The sequence below is a fragment of the Octodon degus genome, unplaced genomic scaffold (assembly GCF_000260255.1).
Source record: "Octodon degus isolate 3935 unplaced genomic scaffold, OctDeg1.0 scaffold00263, whole genome shotgun sequence".
NCBI lineage: Eukaryota > Metazoa > Chordata > Mammalia > Rodentia > Octodontidae > Octodon > Octodon degus.
This window is the reverse complement of record NW_004524839.1, coordinates 1578376-1596165: the sequence shown is the minus strand read 5'-3', so window position 1 is coordinate 1596165 and position 17790 is coordinate 1578376. Positions and strand designations below refer to the sequence as shown.

At 37.1% G+C, this 17790-nt stretch overlaps 1 protein-coding gene across 1 annotated transcript in view; it reads left to right on the top strand.

Moving 5' to 3' along the window:
• Ccnb3 (cyclin B3) overlaps window positions 1-17790 on the top strand; it is a 75239-nt gene that overhangs the window by 36924 nt on the left and 20525 nt on the right. Inside the window, exons 4-7 of the mRNA XM_004646291.1 lie at window positions 2568-3615; window positions 3904-5655; window positions 6679-6774; window positions 8306-8398. Coding sequence (XP_004646348.1) covers window positions 2568-3615; window positions 3904-5655; window positions 6679-6774; window positions 8306-8398 — 2989 coding nt within the window. The remainder of the gene's footprint in view (window positions 1-2567; window positions 3616-3903; window positions 5656-6678; window positions 6775-8305; window positions 8399-17790) is intronic.

Sequence of the window (17790 nt, the reverse complement as noted above, 5' to 3'; positions counted from 1 at the left end):
TGGATATTAGACTTTTCATGTCCATTAAGATTTGCTTTATATAGTTGGGTGCTCCCGTGTTTGGTGCATACATATTTATGAGTGTTACCTCTTCCTATTGAATTTTTCCCCTAACCAATATATAGTGGCCTTCTATTTCACTTGATTGTTCTTGGTTTGAAGTTGAGACTGTGTGAGAGTAGGATTGCTATCCCTGCTTTTCTCTGAGGTGCTGGGGCATGTAGTATTGTAGTATTGTAGTAAAGTCCTTTGACTTTCAGCCTATGAATGTCTTTATGAGTTAAATGTGTTTCTTGTGTACAGCATATTGTTGGATTTTGTTTCATAATCCACTGTGCCTGTCTGTTTCTCTTAATTAGTGAATTGAGTCCATTTACACTGAAATGTATTTACTTATGATTGACATGTTATTTGCCTGTTGTCGTTTGCTCCTTTTTTCTCCTGTGTTTAATTGTTTGCCCTATTTTCTTTTGGTTGCTTCTGATCTCATTTGTGGAGTTCTGATCATTTTGGTCCCTGTCTAAAACATCTTTCAGTAGTCTGTGTAGGCTTAGCTTTGTCATCATGAAATTCTTTAGTTGTTCTTTGTCATGAAAGTATTTCACTTCTCCGTCAAAGTTGAAAGAGAGTTTTGCAGGATATAGTAGTCTGGGCTGGAATTTGTTTTAATGGAGGACTTGAAGTACTCTGCTCCATGCTCTTCTTGCCTTCATGGTTTGTGAAGAGAAGTTGACCGTAATTCTGTTGGGTTTTCCTTGAATGTTATCTGCTTCTTTTGTCTAGCAGCTTTCCGTATATTATTCTTGAGCTGAATCTGGAATCTTGACTATTATATGTCTCGGTGTGTTTTTAATTGGGTTTTGCTTACTTGGCATTCTGTATACTTTGGTTACCTGGATGTCAGATTGTTTCCTCATATTTGGGAAGTTTTCTGCTATTACTTCTGCCCATATTTTTAATGTCCTTTGTATTTACTCCTTCTTTCTCATTGATACCTATTAGTCTCACTTTGTTCATCTTTGCATCGTCTTGCAAGTGATGAATTATTTTTTCCTGCATCCTAGTTGTTTTTAATAGATCTTTTCTTACCTTTTCACTAGCTGTATCAGTGTCTTCAAGATCTGAAACTCTGTCTTCACTTTTACTCACACAGTTTTGCAAGCTTGTGATTGAGATTTTAAGTTACTCTACATCTCTTTGACACTTCTTCATGTGATCTATTTCTTTCCTGTATTGCTCATTCAAGGAATCTGCCATTTTTCTAATCTCTTCTATTTTTTTTTCAATGTCTTCTTTAGAAGCAGTTATTAATCTTTTACTGCATTTTTTTATTTCAGATTGTGTTTCCTCCCTATGTTTCTGTAGTAGATTCTTCACTTCAGATGCTATGTGTTCAGATAATTCTTTTTTTATTCCACAAAAGAATTCTGCTCTGAGTTCCTCTATAACTTTATGCTGTTGCTTAGTTACTTTCGATGGTATTAATTCATACATTTGAGCTGAGCTAGTATCCTCTGTACTTGTTCTGTGTGGGCATTGGGCTTCCTCCATATGTTTCTAAATTTGATTCTTTACAGCAGATGCTATTAATTCAGAGATTTCTTTTATTCATTTCCAATCTAAGTTCCTCTATACCTTTCTGTAGTTGTTTCTTTATTTCAGAAGCCATTGATTCATTGCTTTCAGCTGTGTGATTCCCAGTTTGTTCTGTGTTAGTGTCCTCTCCACTTGTTATGGGTGGGCTTGGGTTCTGAGATTGCATTTTGCTCCTTCTCATTGTCATTTTGTGTAGCACTGTCTTCTGACCTTTGTTGTAGAGCTTTGGTGTGGTTATAACCTTAGCACCTACTGAAATTCAGGTGCAGATCTGCAAAGTTTGGATTTATCCAGCTGTGCCTGGCTTGGGTCTGACTGCTGTGCTCAGCTCCTTCCTGCTGCTACTCTTGGAGATGAACCTGTTGTGCGCCTCTGGCAAGATGTTCTTGTCCTGGATTAGCTGGGTGGCTTTTTCCCTACTCTCCCTGCAGGGATTACAGCTGCAGGGTTTCACCCCAGGCCTGTATGCCAGGCCTGAGCTGAGTCTGGAGACAACAAGGTGGAGTAGCAGGTGGAGGAAGCTCTCCCACACACTCACCGAGCCTGGGCCACGAATGGATCTGGGGGTCTCCAGAACGTGGCAGAAATTCTCACTAGGCAGCCGAGGTGGGGGTGGGATGCTGCGGAGTATGGTGGGGTCCCAAGGGGGTGGAAGAGGGTCTCACCTATGCTGTGCCTTGGCTTGAACTGGCAGGTCCCGCTGGCACAGGGTAGCCGGACGCTCTCCCACGCACTCACTGGGGCCTGCGCTAGGACTGGATCTGGGGGTCCTCAGAATGCGGCAGAAATTCTCATTTGGCAGGCGGGTTGGGGGTGGGGTACTGTAGCATGGTTGGGGGCTCCCAAGGGGATGGAAGAGGGTCTCACCCACGCTGCGCCTGGGCTTGGACGGGCAGGTCCCACTGGTGCAAGGTAGCAGGAAGCTCTGGGCAAAAATACTTTTTCTTACCCAAATCTTGTTTCCTTTACAGATATAGGTTGCACCTTGTACCAGTTGTAACTTCTACTCCCTCAGCACCAGATATTTTGGAAAAACCATTCCTTCCGGATGTATCTTCCAACTCCCAAACACCCATTGTTGCGGAGATATCTTCTGTCAAAAGGCCCATAATTTTAAAAGGAGAACCTAGTATGGAAGAGAAAACCATCATAAAGAAGTCATTAAAGAAGTGCTCAAATCCTGAGGAAGCATCCTTATTGGAAAAGTCACCATCCTTGCAGGAGGAGAGTGATGATGATGATTTTATTACAGAGCCAGTCACTTTTCAGAGGAAGCATAATCCCAAGGAGAGAGTTATCAACAAGAAGACATCCTTAAACAAGATGTATACATATCAGGGGAAACAATCTTTCTCTGAAGAATTGGTGACCTCGCAGGACAGCGATGTTGAAGAGGGTTCCTTCTCTATGGATCTGATGAATTTAAGAAAGAAGCCTAAAACTGAGGAGTCATCCTCCTCTAAGAATCAGTTACCCTTAAATAGTAAGCATACCACTGTGGAAAAGATCTCCAACATGAAAAAGCCAGTGATACTGCAGAAGATCACCTCTGAAGAGGAGTTAGTTACTAAGGAGCCATCAGTCTTAATGAAAAAGTCTACTGCTAGTGAAGAGTCCCTTTCCTGGGAGCCATTTGCATTGAAAGAAAAACATACTACTAAGCAAGAGAACCCTGTCTTAAGGAAATCATTGCCCTTGCAGGAGAAGACTGACTTAGAAGATGATTTCCTTTTTAAGGAGTTACTGATTTCTAAGCAGAAGCTTGTCACCAAGGAGTCAACACTCACCAAAAGCCCGGTTTTTGGAAAGCAGAAATGTGTATTTCAAGGGAAGATAAACCCTTCTCATGGGAGAAAATACAATATGTGTGAGATTACATCCCAATTAAAAAAGCCATTGGATGTGCAGGAGGATATCTCTCAGAAGTCACTCAATGCAAAGCCATTGTCTTTTAAAAGAGACCCTATCACTGAATTCTGCCAAGAGCCATCTTCATCACAAGAGAAACATAGCAGTGAAGCAGAGGTGGACCTCTGGAAGACATCTTGGACACTACAAGAGAATATCAACAGTGAAGCTAGCTTTGATACCTATAAGAAACAGCATATTACCATGGGGGCAAGCTACGTGAAGAAGCCATTACCTTCAAAAAAGAAGCAGAAAATTCAGAAGAGGCTCTCTCACTACCAGCCTCTACCACTAAAAACAGACCCCTGTAGAGAGAATTCACTTACTAAAGAGCCATTGTCCTTTGAAAAGTCTACCAATGAGGATTCCCTTTCCCAAGATTCATCTTCATTGGAAGAGGAAGAAGTGTCCATTTTGAAGAAGCCTGTGGCCCTGCAAAAATCTCCTACTGAGAAGCAGTCTCTTTTTCAGGAGTCGTTGCCTCTTCAAAAGCAGTATAACACTGAGAAGGTTACCCTAAGCAAGAAACATTTGCCTTTAAAGGAGAAACAGCATGCTACTCAAGAGATAGTGTCTCATTTGAAAAAGCCATTAGTATTGCAGACAGTGACCTCTGAAACGAAGTCACCCATTAAGAAGCCACTGTCCTCTAAAGAAGAAAACACGTCTTTAAAGGTGAAAAAGTGCACCACTGAAACAATGCTCCGCTGGATAGATCTTTCAGACTGGCAGGATATACTTGATAAAGAGAAGAATTCCTCCCTTAAGAAGCGAGTATTATTTAAAAAAAAGTGTACAACTAAGAAAGCAGTCCCTACCAAAACACCATCATCTTTGAAGAAGAAGGAAACAACTCATGGGAAGACTACTTCTGAAGAGCAGTCACTCGGTAAGAAGCTGTCGCCTATTGAAAAGAAGACATCAACTAAAGAGGTGTTCCTCTTCCAGGAGCAATCTGCATTGAAAGAGAAGCATACTGCTCTTCAAGAGGTGTCACTTTCAAGAGAGCCAGTACCCTTGCAGGAGAAGACCACCACTAAAGAAGAATCTTGTAGTAAAGAACAGGTGACTTTGGAGGAGCAGGATGTGCCTGATGAGTTTTTTTACTCTCCAGAGCTGTTTTCCCCTGAAGAGCCTACTGATGACAGTGAGCCCCATTTCCAGAAGACTGAGGTCTTGCAAGAGGAGACTTATTCCAAAAAGGATTCTTTAAAGAAGGCATTGGTTTTTCATGAGAAGAGCACGAAGACAGAAGAGTCCTGTCTCGGTGAGCCCTCAGTTTTGAGGGAAAAGCCCTCTGATAAGAAAGCAACCATCACAGAAAGGCAATTACCTATGAAGAACATGCCCACTGCTCAGGGGCAGGCACTGCTTTCAAAGGAGCAATTGGCTTTGCATGAGAACATCACTGATAATGAAAGGTTCCTAATTGAAGATCCACTGAAGTTTGTGTGCAATAAGAAGCCTCTCTTCAGGAACACCTTGGCCATACAGAAGAAGCTCAGCACTCAAAAGGAGGATGTTCGTAAGGAGCATACCATTGACATAGAGGCTTACTTTGAGAAACTTGTGACCATTCAAAAAAAGCTTGGTATTGAGAAGGAGCCCATCTTCCAGGAATGTTTGAATTTGCAGAAGAACCCTACAATTGAGGAAGGAACTATCTTCACAGAGCCTCTGGCCTTACAGGAGAAAGCTGGCCTTAAATCAGAAGCTATACTGAAAGAACCATTGGCCTTGCAGGAGAAGCACAGCCCTAAGATGAAAGCTGTTCTAGAGGAGCCTTTGGCCTTGGAGGAGAAGCCCAGCAGTGAGGAGGAGGCTATCCACAATGAGCCATTAGCCTTTCAGGAGAAGTCTGACTTAGATGATAAAGTCATTTCTGAGGAGCCATTAGCCTTGGATGAGAAATCTACCACTGGAAATGAGTTGTCTTTTCAAGAGCCATTAATTTTAGAAGAGAATCCTACTGAGAAGGAAGATCTTTTTCCAGAAGCATTTTTGATCCTTGAGGACAGTGCACGTGTGTCTAGCAATGATGTTGAATCCAAAACAAGCAAGTTCAATGCTGCCAATATGTCCAGTGTGGGAGAGTCCAGTACAAGTGAACTTGGTTCCCAAATGGCTTTCTTACTTGGAAGAACACAGGAGGTATTCATATCTTTTTTTTCTTAAATTAGATGAAATTTTTTTTGTTGTTGTCCAAGAGGAAGCTGCTAGCAAAGTTTTTTGGCACCTTGGATGGAACCCCAGGGCTTACATATGCAAGGCAGTCTACCACAGAGCTATAGCCCTAGACCCAGAGATTTGTTTTTGTCTTCTTAAGCAATTAAGCTATATGTAGTAATATCCCCTTAGCAAGACGGGGATAGTGTTTGGGTTTACTGTTTTTATTTAATGGTAGGTAATGCAGAATAATCTCTTCCGTGTTTTATATGCTAAGGTTATCTGCAGTATAGGATAAATTTTGCAGGCTCATTGGCATTTTTCTTGTATCAAGATGGTCTTACAGAATATGTTGACTTTCTGATTGATACAGTGATATACCTACCCAATCAGGAAGTATTTGTATCCACAAGGGTCTGGAATATTACACTGTATACTTAGAATTTCCAGTAGTGGTTAAGAAATTATTTTAGTAATTTCACTCAACATCACATGAATTTCAGTCAAAGATGGGATGAATTCACATGGGCATTTTCCAAGGAATGTGGTCCTAAATTGTAAATTAAAAGAATAAAGGAATGAAATTTAGCAAGCAGGCAGACAAATATCCCTCTTATAGTCAAAATAACAAGAATAAATGTATAGAAGGGAGAAAAAGGCTACCAAGATATTGGGCTTAGATCAAAGCATTGAGACATAACAGGGAACCTAACAAGGAAGGTGGCCTAACTAAAATAATAAAACAAGAATGTCTTTCTTAGAGAGTTGAGCTTACCCCTAAAAGGGCTCCTTGTTTCTAGGATTGAGCAGGCATATACTATATATTTCTGGATCATTGTGTAGTGTGAGGCATTCCAGGGCCAAGAGGTACTCTGGATCGTTATGGATACATGAGTTTTGAGGAATCTTAGAATAAGGAAACAGTGGTTGAGGAAAGCATCTTTCTTAATGTGTATGAGCTTCCTTGGACTCTCTTCTAATATGTCTTTTTTGGTGGTTTCCATGCAGATGACCACACTGGAAGATATTGACAAATACCACCGTGATTCATCTTTCAACCCAGCATATGCCAAGGACGTATTTAGTTACTTAAAAGACAGAGAGGTGTGTAGGTAGCTGGGGAAGGGTAGTAATTCATATAATTCTCATTTCCTCATCATTCCATTCTTTAGCGTGCAAGTTGGAAAGGAAGATAATGATGGTGAAAGAAATATTAACTAACATCTACTGGTACCTTGTTTTCAGTTGGATATTGTATTAAGGGATTTACAGACATTACCTTGCTTAATTCTCCCAGTAGTTTCACAATGATAGACGTTATCATCTCCCTTTTAAATACAGAAGAAGCTGCCTAGTGTCACACAACTAATATATCTCTACAACTAGCTTACAGACTAAAATCTGATTATCTTGAAGATCACATTCCCTGCGCCTCTATGTACTGTGGAGACAGTCTCAGATACAGAGATGGTCAAGTAATTTGCTTCTGAGTGGCTGCTCTTAGATATTTCCTTTTTTATGAATTTTTGGTACTGTGTAAGATCATATCCATCATTTCAGCTCTCTAACCTTGTAATTTTTTTTCCTTTGAAATTTTCCTATCTTTTTGCCACCAATATTCATCATTCCAGTTTTTCTTTTGTCTCAATAAAATGGACAACACCAAGATTATGTACCAAGTAGAATTTTTATCAGTCTTTGGTATAGTGTCTATTGAATGTATATTCCTTTCATACCATTATGAAGTTGAAAGCCTGTTAAGTCAACCATTGTATGTTGGAGACTATCTGTGCCTTAGAGAAAATAAAGACAGCTTTGTTGTCTGAATCAGAATCTGATATTTGTTAAGATCCCCAAGGGTACTGTGTATACTTGAAAGAACTGCTTTTCATATCAAGGTATTACATGTTAGGCTGAAGTGTAAAGAAGAGACAGAAACATTCATCTATAGCAATAGGTACGCTTCTACTCCCAGTCCCCTGGATTCCTTAGTATTAACTCTGATACTTGTATATTGTGTGTAGCCACTTTCCCAAAGATAAACCGAACTTGTCCATAAATGGGTATTTTGATTGGTCCCTTTTAAAATTTTATTGAGAAACAAATAGCAATGAGACAGTTTCAAAACAGGTTAGTAGGACAGTTACAATAATTAATACATTGCATATTGTTGCCTTTGTAGTAGTTATTCAGAGTACAAGATGCAGACATGATATCCTGTCCAAACACTATTAATACAAATTTCTTCTCATTGAATTAAGAGTAAGTAGCTGTATATCTATCCTAACCATTTTGTATGTACAGATACAAAATGGTCCTTCATTTATATCACCTTTTTTGTTTAGTTTTGTCAGAGATGGGTATTCCATTGCTATTTAAATATTGTAGGTGCATGAATTCAGCAAAATAATCCAATATAGTCCAGTAGTTCATAATAGTAGTGGGTTATTCATAGGACTGGCAATGTCAGAAGTTGTTGACTTGAGCCTTTTAGAGCTCAGCATATTAATATGGATTTGCTTTTCTTATACCACTTGAAAATAATAAGCTAGAATATGGAGGAGAAGTTAATTGTTAAGTTACAATTTTGAGCTACACAAAGAGTTTATTAACATTTATTTCTCATTGATGCTAGGAAAAGTTCATACTTCAAAAATACATGGAAAGGCAGACTGAGATCACCAGTGACATGAGGGCCATTCTTGTGGACTGGATGGTGGAAGTACAGGTAAGATTGACAACTGTGCTTTCAGGAACTACTATTGTCTTGGTTAGTTATTCAGAGCCACCAGCAAAAGCATGAAAAATATTTACTGGATCTACAAAGCTGGAAAGAACATGGTTCTTTCTCTTAAGGAGTGTATAATTTATGGGACAAACTAAGACATACAGACAAGTAAATATTAATACACAGAATATATGAAGTACTCTAAGAGTGTTATTAATAGAATATTGTGAGAAGCCAGTGGAAGGAGAGACCTTTTCCACAAAAGGTCTATTAGTTCTATTTTCAAAGTCTTATAAATCACTAGTCCAATCTGTAAAGATTTGCAATGGAGTCAGTGATAAGGTCTATCAAGATTGGCTGGATTAGGTAATAGGAAAGGCAGTATAACAGACATGCAGGCAGGTGTTTGTCCAGGGATAGAGACAAGGGAATTCTGTTATGATTAATTATTTTATACTAGGGAAAGAGAACCCAGAATTGTACCCAGCATGTAACAGGGAATCAATAAATCTTTGCTTAACGAGAATTAAATGAATTGCTATGGAATTTGTGAGGAAACAGAAAGCATAGCTAGCATATGCCAGTCATGTTACTGTATAATTGAGAAGAAAAGGTACTACTAGTACAGTTATATATGCTTTGTTAAGCAGCAGAAGAAAGGTTTGGGCTCACTTTGGGGTAGCAGATAAGGGAAAAATGATACAGTATAGTTGGACATCAATAAAGTGTGAACACATCTGTCATCTTATAAAAAATATAGAAAATGGAAATGGGTTAAGAGCAAAAGTTGGAGGGGCCAGCGAAGTAGCTCAGTGGATTAGAGTGCCTGAAAGCACGCACAGGGGCTGTGGGTTCAATCCCTGGGCCTGCTGTGCCAGCCCTGCCCCAAGGGGTGCGCTGAGATGGCAATTGAGACTGGGTGTGGTGGCACATGCCTGTAATCCCAGCTCTTGGGAAGCTGTAAACAGGCAGATCACTATGAGTCCAATCTAGTAGTGAGACCCTGAACACCCTGTAGTCTTTTCCCTAAAAATACAAAAAAAAGAGCAAAAATTGGGTAAATATTATATAAGTGAAATAGAATCCAAAGGTTTCTTTTTAAATATATTTAGTAGGGGGTCTACAAGGTCTCACTACTCAGATCAGATTTGTAGTAATCCTGTTTTCACCCTCCCAAACCTGGGATTACAGGCATACACCACCATGCCCAGTCTCAGTTATCATCTCAGTGTACCCCTGGGTTAGGGCTGGCACAGCATGTTGGGATCGAACCCCAGTCCCTGGGTCTGACTAAGCAGGTTTTTTAATCCACTGAGCTATCTGACCAGCCCAGATTTCTAATCATAGTCATGTGTGGTAGGACACACCTGTAATCTCACCTAAGAGGCTGAGGCAGGAGGATCACAAGTTTGAGGTCATCCTGGCCAACTTTAATGTTTCAAGCTCAGTGTGAAGGCTTTGCAGTTAATCCTTAGTATTGTACAGGGATGGCAGGTATCTTTGGTTGACTGCCATTAGAATTAGTTTGGATTTTTAAAAGTATTTTTATTATTTTTACATTGTTTGAAAGTATATTTATTATAGCAGAATAAGAAACTACCTGTGATTATACAATTTCAAACACTTAATATCTGCGCTATATTAGCCCTCCCATCTTTAGGTAACGTTTATTCACCAGAGGTGTACCTCAAAATCACAGATACTCAAGTCCCATCCTAGATTTAATTAGAATTGTGGGGATGTGGCCCAAGCATACATATTCTATAAAATTGTGTAAGCAATTCTAATATATGATAATATATATTTTAATACATGTGTAACCTTTGTAATCATCATCACAGTTAAGGTGCAGAACTGTTCCACTATCATAAGAATACCTAAATACAACATATTTATAGCTACAACACTTTCCTCTTACCATTCTGTCCTTGACAACTAATGTGTCCTCTATTTCTATACTTTAATTACTTCATAAATGTAAATTGAGTCACACAGAATATTTTCTTTTGAGATGAGGTATCAGTTTATAGTGCAGGCTGGCCTCAAACTTGTGTCAATCCTCCTGCCTCAGGCATATGAGTGGTGAGATTATAGGTATGCATTATCCATGCCTGGCTAGGACATACTATTTTGAGATTGACTTTCACCACTTATTGTGGTTCCCTTGAGATTCATTTAAGTTGTTGGAGTTATTAATGATTCATTTCTTTTTAAAGGTTATTTTTAGTTGATAAATAAAAACATAAAATTATGTATTAAATGATTATCATGTTATTTATCAATGTATATATTTGATCCATAGTTTGCAAATATAATGTATATATTTATCAATGTACATAATTTTGTTAAGTATATTTATATCCTCAATTATTTATTTCTTTAGTGAAAATTTTCAAAACTTTTTCTAGTTTTTTGCAATATATAGTACATTATTATTACCTACAGTTACCCTGTTATTCAAAAGCATACCAGAACTTCTTTCTCCTATCCAACTGTAACTTGGTACGTATTGATCAACATTTCCCTGTCCCTCCTCCACAGTCTCTGGTAACTGCTATTTGACTCTGAATTTCTATGAAATCAGATTTTTTTTTAGATTTCTCATAGGAATGAGATTATTAGTACTTGTCTTTCTGTGCCTTATTTCATTTTCCATAATGATTTCTAGTTTTATCCTTGTTGCTACAAATGACAGGATTTCATTCTTTTTATAACCAAATAGTATTCCATGATGTACATATAACACATTTTCTGTATCTGTTTTTTGGTTGATGGATACTTAGATTATTTTCATTTCTTAGCTATTGTGAATACTGCTACAGTGAACATGGGAGTGCAGATATCTCTTCAACTTACAAATTTCATTTCTTTTTGATATATGCACAAACGGAATTGTTGGATTGTAGGGTACTTACATTTCTAACTTTGAGGAAATTCCATATTACTCTCCATAATGGCTGTTCTAATAATTTACATTCTCAACAATAGTGTAAAAAGGGTTCCTTTTCCCCACATTCTCACCAAAATTTATTTTTATTTTCATAATACCCATTATTTTTGGTATGAGGTGGTATGTCATTGTGGTTTTGATTTTCCCTTCTGTGATGAATAGTGATGTTGAGCATTCTCATATACCTGTCGGCCATTCATGTGTCTTCATTTGAGAAATGTTTATTTACATCAGCTATCCATTTTATAAACTTGTTTTGTTTTTTATTTTGCTATTGAGTTTGTGAAGTTTCTTATGTATTATGGATCCCAACCTCTTGTTAGATGTATAGTTTGCAGATAATTTTCTTCCATTCTGTAGATTGTATCTTCATTCCATTCATTGTTTAATTTGTAGAGCAGAAAGTATTTAGTTCAGTGTACAGTGGTCCCTCACTTACCATGGGGGTGATGTTCCAGCACCCCCATGATAAGTGAAACTCAGCATAGTAGCAATGTTATATTTATTTTAGTATTTATATATATATATATTCATTTTTTATTTTTTTATTTATATATATTTTAAGGCTATATAAATCCTTTTCACACTCTTATAAACCGTTCCCACATAACACTTCTAATGTTCTTAACCATTTTCTAAACTCGTAAACTTACATAATTTTAACAAGATAGGCATACTGTCTGATACAGTATGTATTCATCTGCTAAAGACACATACTGTAAAAAGTGTATTTTCTTTTGATTTAATATTTTAATATGTTAGAATTAACACTTTAAATATATTTTTATATATTTAAATTTTTTAGGCAAAGATCATTAAGACCATAGATACTATGCATGTAAATACATGTACACTACTGTACATTACTGCCAAAATCTCATGACATAGCAAAAAATCCATGATCATTTATGTTAATAATTTTTGAAAACCCATGAAACAGTCTGCAAAAGTCAAACTACGAAATAGCAAGGGACTACTATAAGCTCATTTGTCTATTTTTCCTTTTATTTCATTGTGGTTTTGGGGTCTTGTTAAGAAAAACCTCTGCCTATTTCAGTGTCTTGAAGCGCTTCTTTCTTCCAGTAGTTCCATAAGTTTAGGCTTTATATTTAAGACTAATCTGTTTTGAGTTGTTTTTTGTTACTGGAGAAAGATAGGGCTTTGGCCCATTCTGCATGTGGCTGTCTAGTTCTCTCAGCATCATTTAGTTGTATCGTTCTTTTATTTTTCTTTCTCCCTCTTTTATAGTCTTCTTTTGCTTATATTTTAAAGACTTTTTGCTAGTATGGAGACCTCCTTAGTTGCTTTCAGTGATATAATTTGGGTTGGCTAATTATAATCCTTTGCTACAGCCCCAAGATTTGACCACTTTGGTTAATTTGGGAGCAGAGGATGCAGTGTAGTTATTGCCAGATCCAAATTCTCTTGGTATGAATGCTAGCATTGTTGATGTCACAAGGATAATCTGAGTGTTGACTTAAAAAGAAATAGTGATCCTATTAGTATCAAGTGAGTCAGCTACCATAGTATAATCCAAGATAAAATAGATGTTAATGTACCATAATAACCAATTATGTACCATCATTTAATCCTAAAGAAGTGATCTTTAATTATACTGTAAATGTTAGGACTACCCAGGTACTGACTCAACAGCTAATGAATACTAAATGCAGCATCTGTATATCTTCTAATTGTAGAAAAGAATTGAAAAGTGATTTTGCAGACTTAACTGTCAAGATTAACAAAGCTTTATGGTTATGCTGTTAAAAATAGAGGATTTGAGAATGGGAGAAATGCAAGAGGAAAGCCTTTTTTTTTTTGTGGAACCAGGGATTGAACTCAGGCCCTTGTGCTTGCCAGTGAAGCACTTATTCCACTGAGCCATCTCCCCGGCCCTAAAGCTTTTAAACCATATGTGAGAAAGATGAAGAGAGGAATGGTACAAAGGATCTTATTGGGGAGAAGAATAATGTTTATAGAATTAAGTAAATGTCATGGCTTGTGTCTAGATGTCCTTCTAAAGCCTCATACACTCATGGGTGGGAGTTTTGGAGGTGGCTGGATCTAGGATGTGATGCTGGGATTAAATTGAAGGATTCTGGGATTAAGGAGCTGTGATTACTATATTAATCCACTGATTGGTTTAGCATATCTCTGTATGTGTATAATGGGAAGACCCATCCTGGGTGTGAGTGGCACCACCTAAAAGGCAGGAATGCAGGTTGTCTGCTTCTGCTGCTTCTGCTTTGATACTTAGCTGTTTTGCTGCCTTCTGAATGTCATGAAATGTTTCTCCTCTGTGATGCCCCTCTGCTATGCTACTCTGCCTTGGAACAAGCTGACTATAGACTGAAACCTCGATGAACTATGAAATAAACTTTTCCTTTTTGATCTTTGGGTCTTGTGTATTTTATTTCAGCAACAAGAAAGTTAACTAAAACAGTAAAGTAAGATAAAAAAAAATTGGTGCAAAATAGATAAGTAAAAAATGAGCAAAAAATTTTTAGAGAAATAAAATGAAGAAAAGTAATTAAAAGAAGAAAAAGTAAATTGAAGAGCAAGAGAAAATTAAAAGAAGTTAGAAAAAGTGATAAGAAGCAAGATAGAAGGACAAAGGAAGATTTTCCAAGCAACAGGAAACTGGTGAAGATGATAGGAGCAAAGGAAGAAGAAAAGAAGAAAGGACAATACATAACAGAAGGACAAAAAACAATGAGCACAGTAAAAAAAAAATACAAAAGCAAACAAAATCCAAGCAAACCAACTAACCAACCAAACAAACCAACAAAAAAAATTCTCTGATTATTTTGTACCTCAAACTCAAGATCTTGTGTTTGCCAGGCAGGTACTTATGCCACTGAGCTATTTCCCTGGTCCTTCTCTGAGGTTTTGAATGTGTTTTTTTTTCTAGGATCTATAATTTGGGGGCAGTATCCAATTCAAGATACATCTTTGTTCAGATTGGTAGATAAGAAGTCACATCCCAAATTTATGTTATTTGCAGTCACCAGGAGCGAGTAGGACTAGGTCAAGGGTACCAATGGACTTTCAAATCCAGAGTGGTTTATACTGAGCCTGGCATCTGGCCCTGGGGCTTGGCCCTCAGTTCTTTAGCTTAAGTACCTCTGGTGGTCTCTTGTCAGCATGATAGCAGTTCCCTGACTCTGGCTGTCTTCAGTGTCTTTCCCTCACTGTAGGAGCGTAACATAGGGAGCCCTGAAATGAAGCCTACAAATGGTTACTCTGAGTCCTAGATTCACTTAATCTCCTCATTGGAATGATGTCCAGCCACTTTCCAGACACTTGGAGTGGAGTCACTCACCACTGTTGCAGCATCCACTGGTCTGTTCCACCGGTCTATTCCATGGCTGTGCTTCACCCTGAAGACCTTTATAGTCCCCTGCTTTTACTTTGTGTCTATAAATTTCATCTTTTTTTTCTCTCAAGCCAGGAGCCAGGAGCTAGGGGAGACAGTATAGTTGCTTCTTTTTAGCATTGTGCTGTGCCTTTTCAAATTCTCTGTAAGCTCCTATTTTCCTGTCAGATCCTTCCTGGATCTCAAGGATCCACCTCCTACCTTCTTTTATTCTCCAAGTTGTTATTTTCCAGTGTCTAGATTTTGAGTCTTGGGGAGGTTGAGTTGTTGTTACTTACCACTCTGCTATTTTCCCTACACTCCCCTTGTAATAATTTATTTTCTCATTTATGACATATGTGATGTGTTATGTTTCTCCTATGTATGTTTTCTTATTTACTTGTTGCTGAGACAAAATATCTGATACCCAAAGTTAAGGGGGAAAAGCTTTATTCACACAGTTTGTAGAGGTTTTAGTTCATAATTATCTGGATCCAAGGTAGGGTGGCACATGACAGAGGGGCAATAAATCATGAGTGTGGAAAACAGCAAAAGAAAGAGGAAATCAGCCTCTTTCTGTCCCCAATACTGTGTACAGTCTCCGAGGATTAGGGCCATGTCAATGAATCAGTGGACTGATTCAACAATCGCCCAATCTTAATCCCAGCACCCTTAATCCAAGCATTGGATCATGAATCAGTCACAAACTTTACATTCAGCTACCTCCAAAAATCCCCATAATAAAGTGCATGAGAGATTGCGGGGACATGTACATACAAACCACCATATATGAATACACTTACATGCTCTGTTTTTCTTCGAATTTTTTCAGTCCTGTGTATCTCATCCTCAGTATTATACATCTTAAAGAACCAGCTCATGGAAGTAAATATATTAACTTTCTTCCCTGTTTTAAAAAGCCATTATATTTATTCCTTTATTACTTTTTGAAGACTTATTTTGCTTTTTCCTATCTTTCTAAATTGACTGTTTAGTCTCTTCTAATTATTTGTGCCTTCATAATAGAACTTCAGATACACACATTTTCTTCTTAGAATAATTCTGATTACATTCTGTTTTCTAAGATAGAATTATGCTAATCTTGATTATTTCAATCTGCAATTAATACTTTGTACTTCCTCTTTGACACAGGTGTATTTTAAATTTTAACTGTTTTCTTTATAGTAGTATTTACCTTTATTTCAAATGCTACTTTTATTTGTTCTCTTTTATCTTTGATTTCTAGATTTATTGTGTTACATACAGAAAATGTTACCTGAATAATAATTTCGGCTTTCTTAATAAGGTCTCCTTCATGGTTTTAGATATAATAAATTTTTATAAATTATTCAATGTTTCAAGAATTGTATCCTTCATAGGGCACAAAGCATTATATCAATTTTGGCTTAATAATTTATATGCTAATTTATTTTTTCTACTTAACTAATTGAAAGTCTAAGAGCATTGTAGTAACTACCCACAATCATTGTGGATCCCCTACTTTCTCATGGCATTTTTTGCCTCTGCTATTCCACTTTAATTTCTTTAAACTACAAAATTAATATGTGTGTGAATTTGTGTATATTTTTGTGTATGTATGTATGCATGCATAAAATCAGCCTTTTCTCTTTTTTTTTGGCGGAACTGGGGATTGAACTCAGGGCCTTGCGCTTGCTAGGCAAGCACTTATTCTACTGAGCCATCTCCCTGGCCCCAATCAGCCCTTTTCTTGTTTGAAGACAAACTGACAAATTTAACAATATTTCTTTTACCTGAGCAAGAAAATGCTCCTGTAACTAAGCAACATTCTAAGCTCAACATGTTTAGAGTACCTAATGCCACTGCATATGCAGATTGTATTTACAGAAATAAGGAAGTGACATACAGAAACAACCTTATTAACCACAGATGGCATTCACCTTAGAAGGTCATATTTTGGCACTTTTAATCCTCTAATTAGCTGGAGGTTCAGCTTGTATTATTGAGATTTGGTTACCTGCTTATAAGGGTTGGTTTATTTTTTTGCACATGTCAAAATTTATTAGGTCTATGAAATGGTCTTTAGCTAGATCATTTAAAAAAGAGAATAGGAAATACACATGAGATATCGAGAAAATACTAGAATAGAAATAGATCATTAACAAAATAAAATTAATATATTAAGTTATAATTGAAATATATCAGAAGTTTCTTTTTGCCTTCACAGCTTATAGAAACTGATTTTAGCTTAGGTATGTTTTACATGAAAGAAAATACCGTCATTAATCAATGGCTGTATATCAAATTATATTCACAAGTTTTTTTTTATTTTATTGAGAAATAGCAGTGAGACAGTTTCAAAGCCGAGTAGTTGGACAGTTTCGATAATTAATACATTGCATATTACTGCCTGCTTGTGTATCAAGCAGATTGTAGTTTCCAGAGGCCACTTTGGTGTAAACTCACTGATCAGTACAGAGGCTGGTTTAGGCTAAGTTTATTTTGTTTCAATATTTCTCTTACTCTTTGGTGGTAACAACTAAATCATGTAGAGTGTGTCATTCCAGACCCTTTTGCATATCTTACCATTTTATTAATTTTTGGCTGGCCTTTGTTTAAAAATATATAATACATTAATGCATACATATACTTGCATAAAGTATATGGAGATTCCTTTTTATGATGTATAGAGATAGCATTTTTATGGTAATAGAGATTACATCTAGGGTCTTTGCACTGATCTACTCATGCCTGCCAGCCCCCTTTTTCTTTTTCTTTTGAAGCAAGGCCTCTTTAAGTCAGTCAGTTGCCCTCATTGAGCTTGAATTTGTGATTCTCTTAAGCCTGAAATAGAGCTTTTTTATGGATATGGATTACATATTTTTGATTTTTGAATTGATCAGGCTGTATATATTGATCAGCAATTTTTTTCTCTTAAGTACAAGGCTAAGTAATGTTCCCATATAAATACTATATAGATCTACTGTATTTTTTTTAAACTGGTAATTCTCTTACCAGAATGTAGTCTTTATTAACCAGCTCCTTTGATAGATCTGATCCATTAATTTCCTATCAAGTTGAGATAATCTGCATATTTTCAGTTCATTT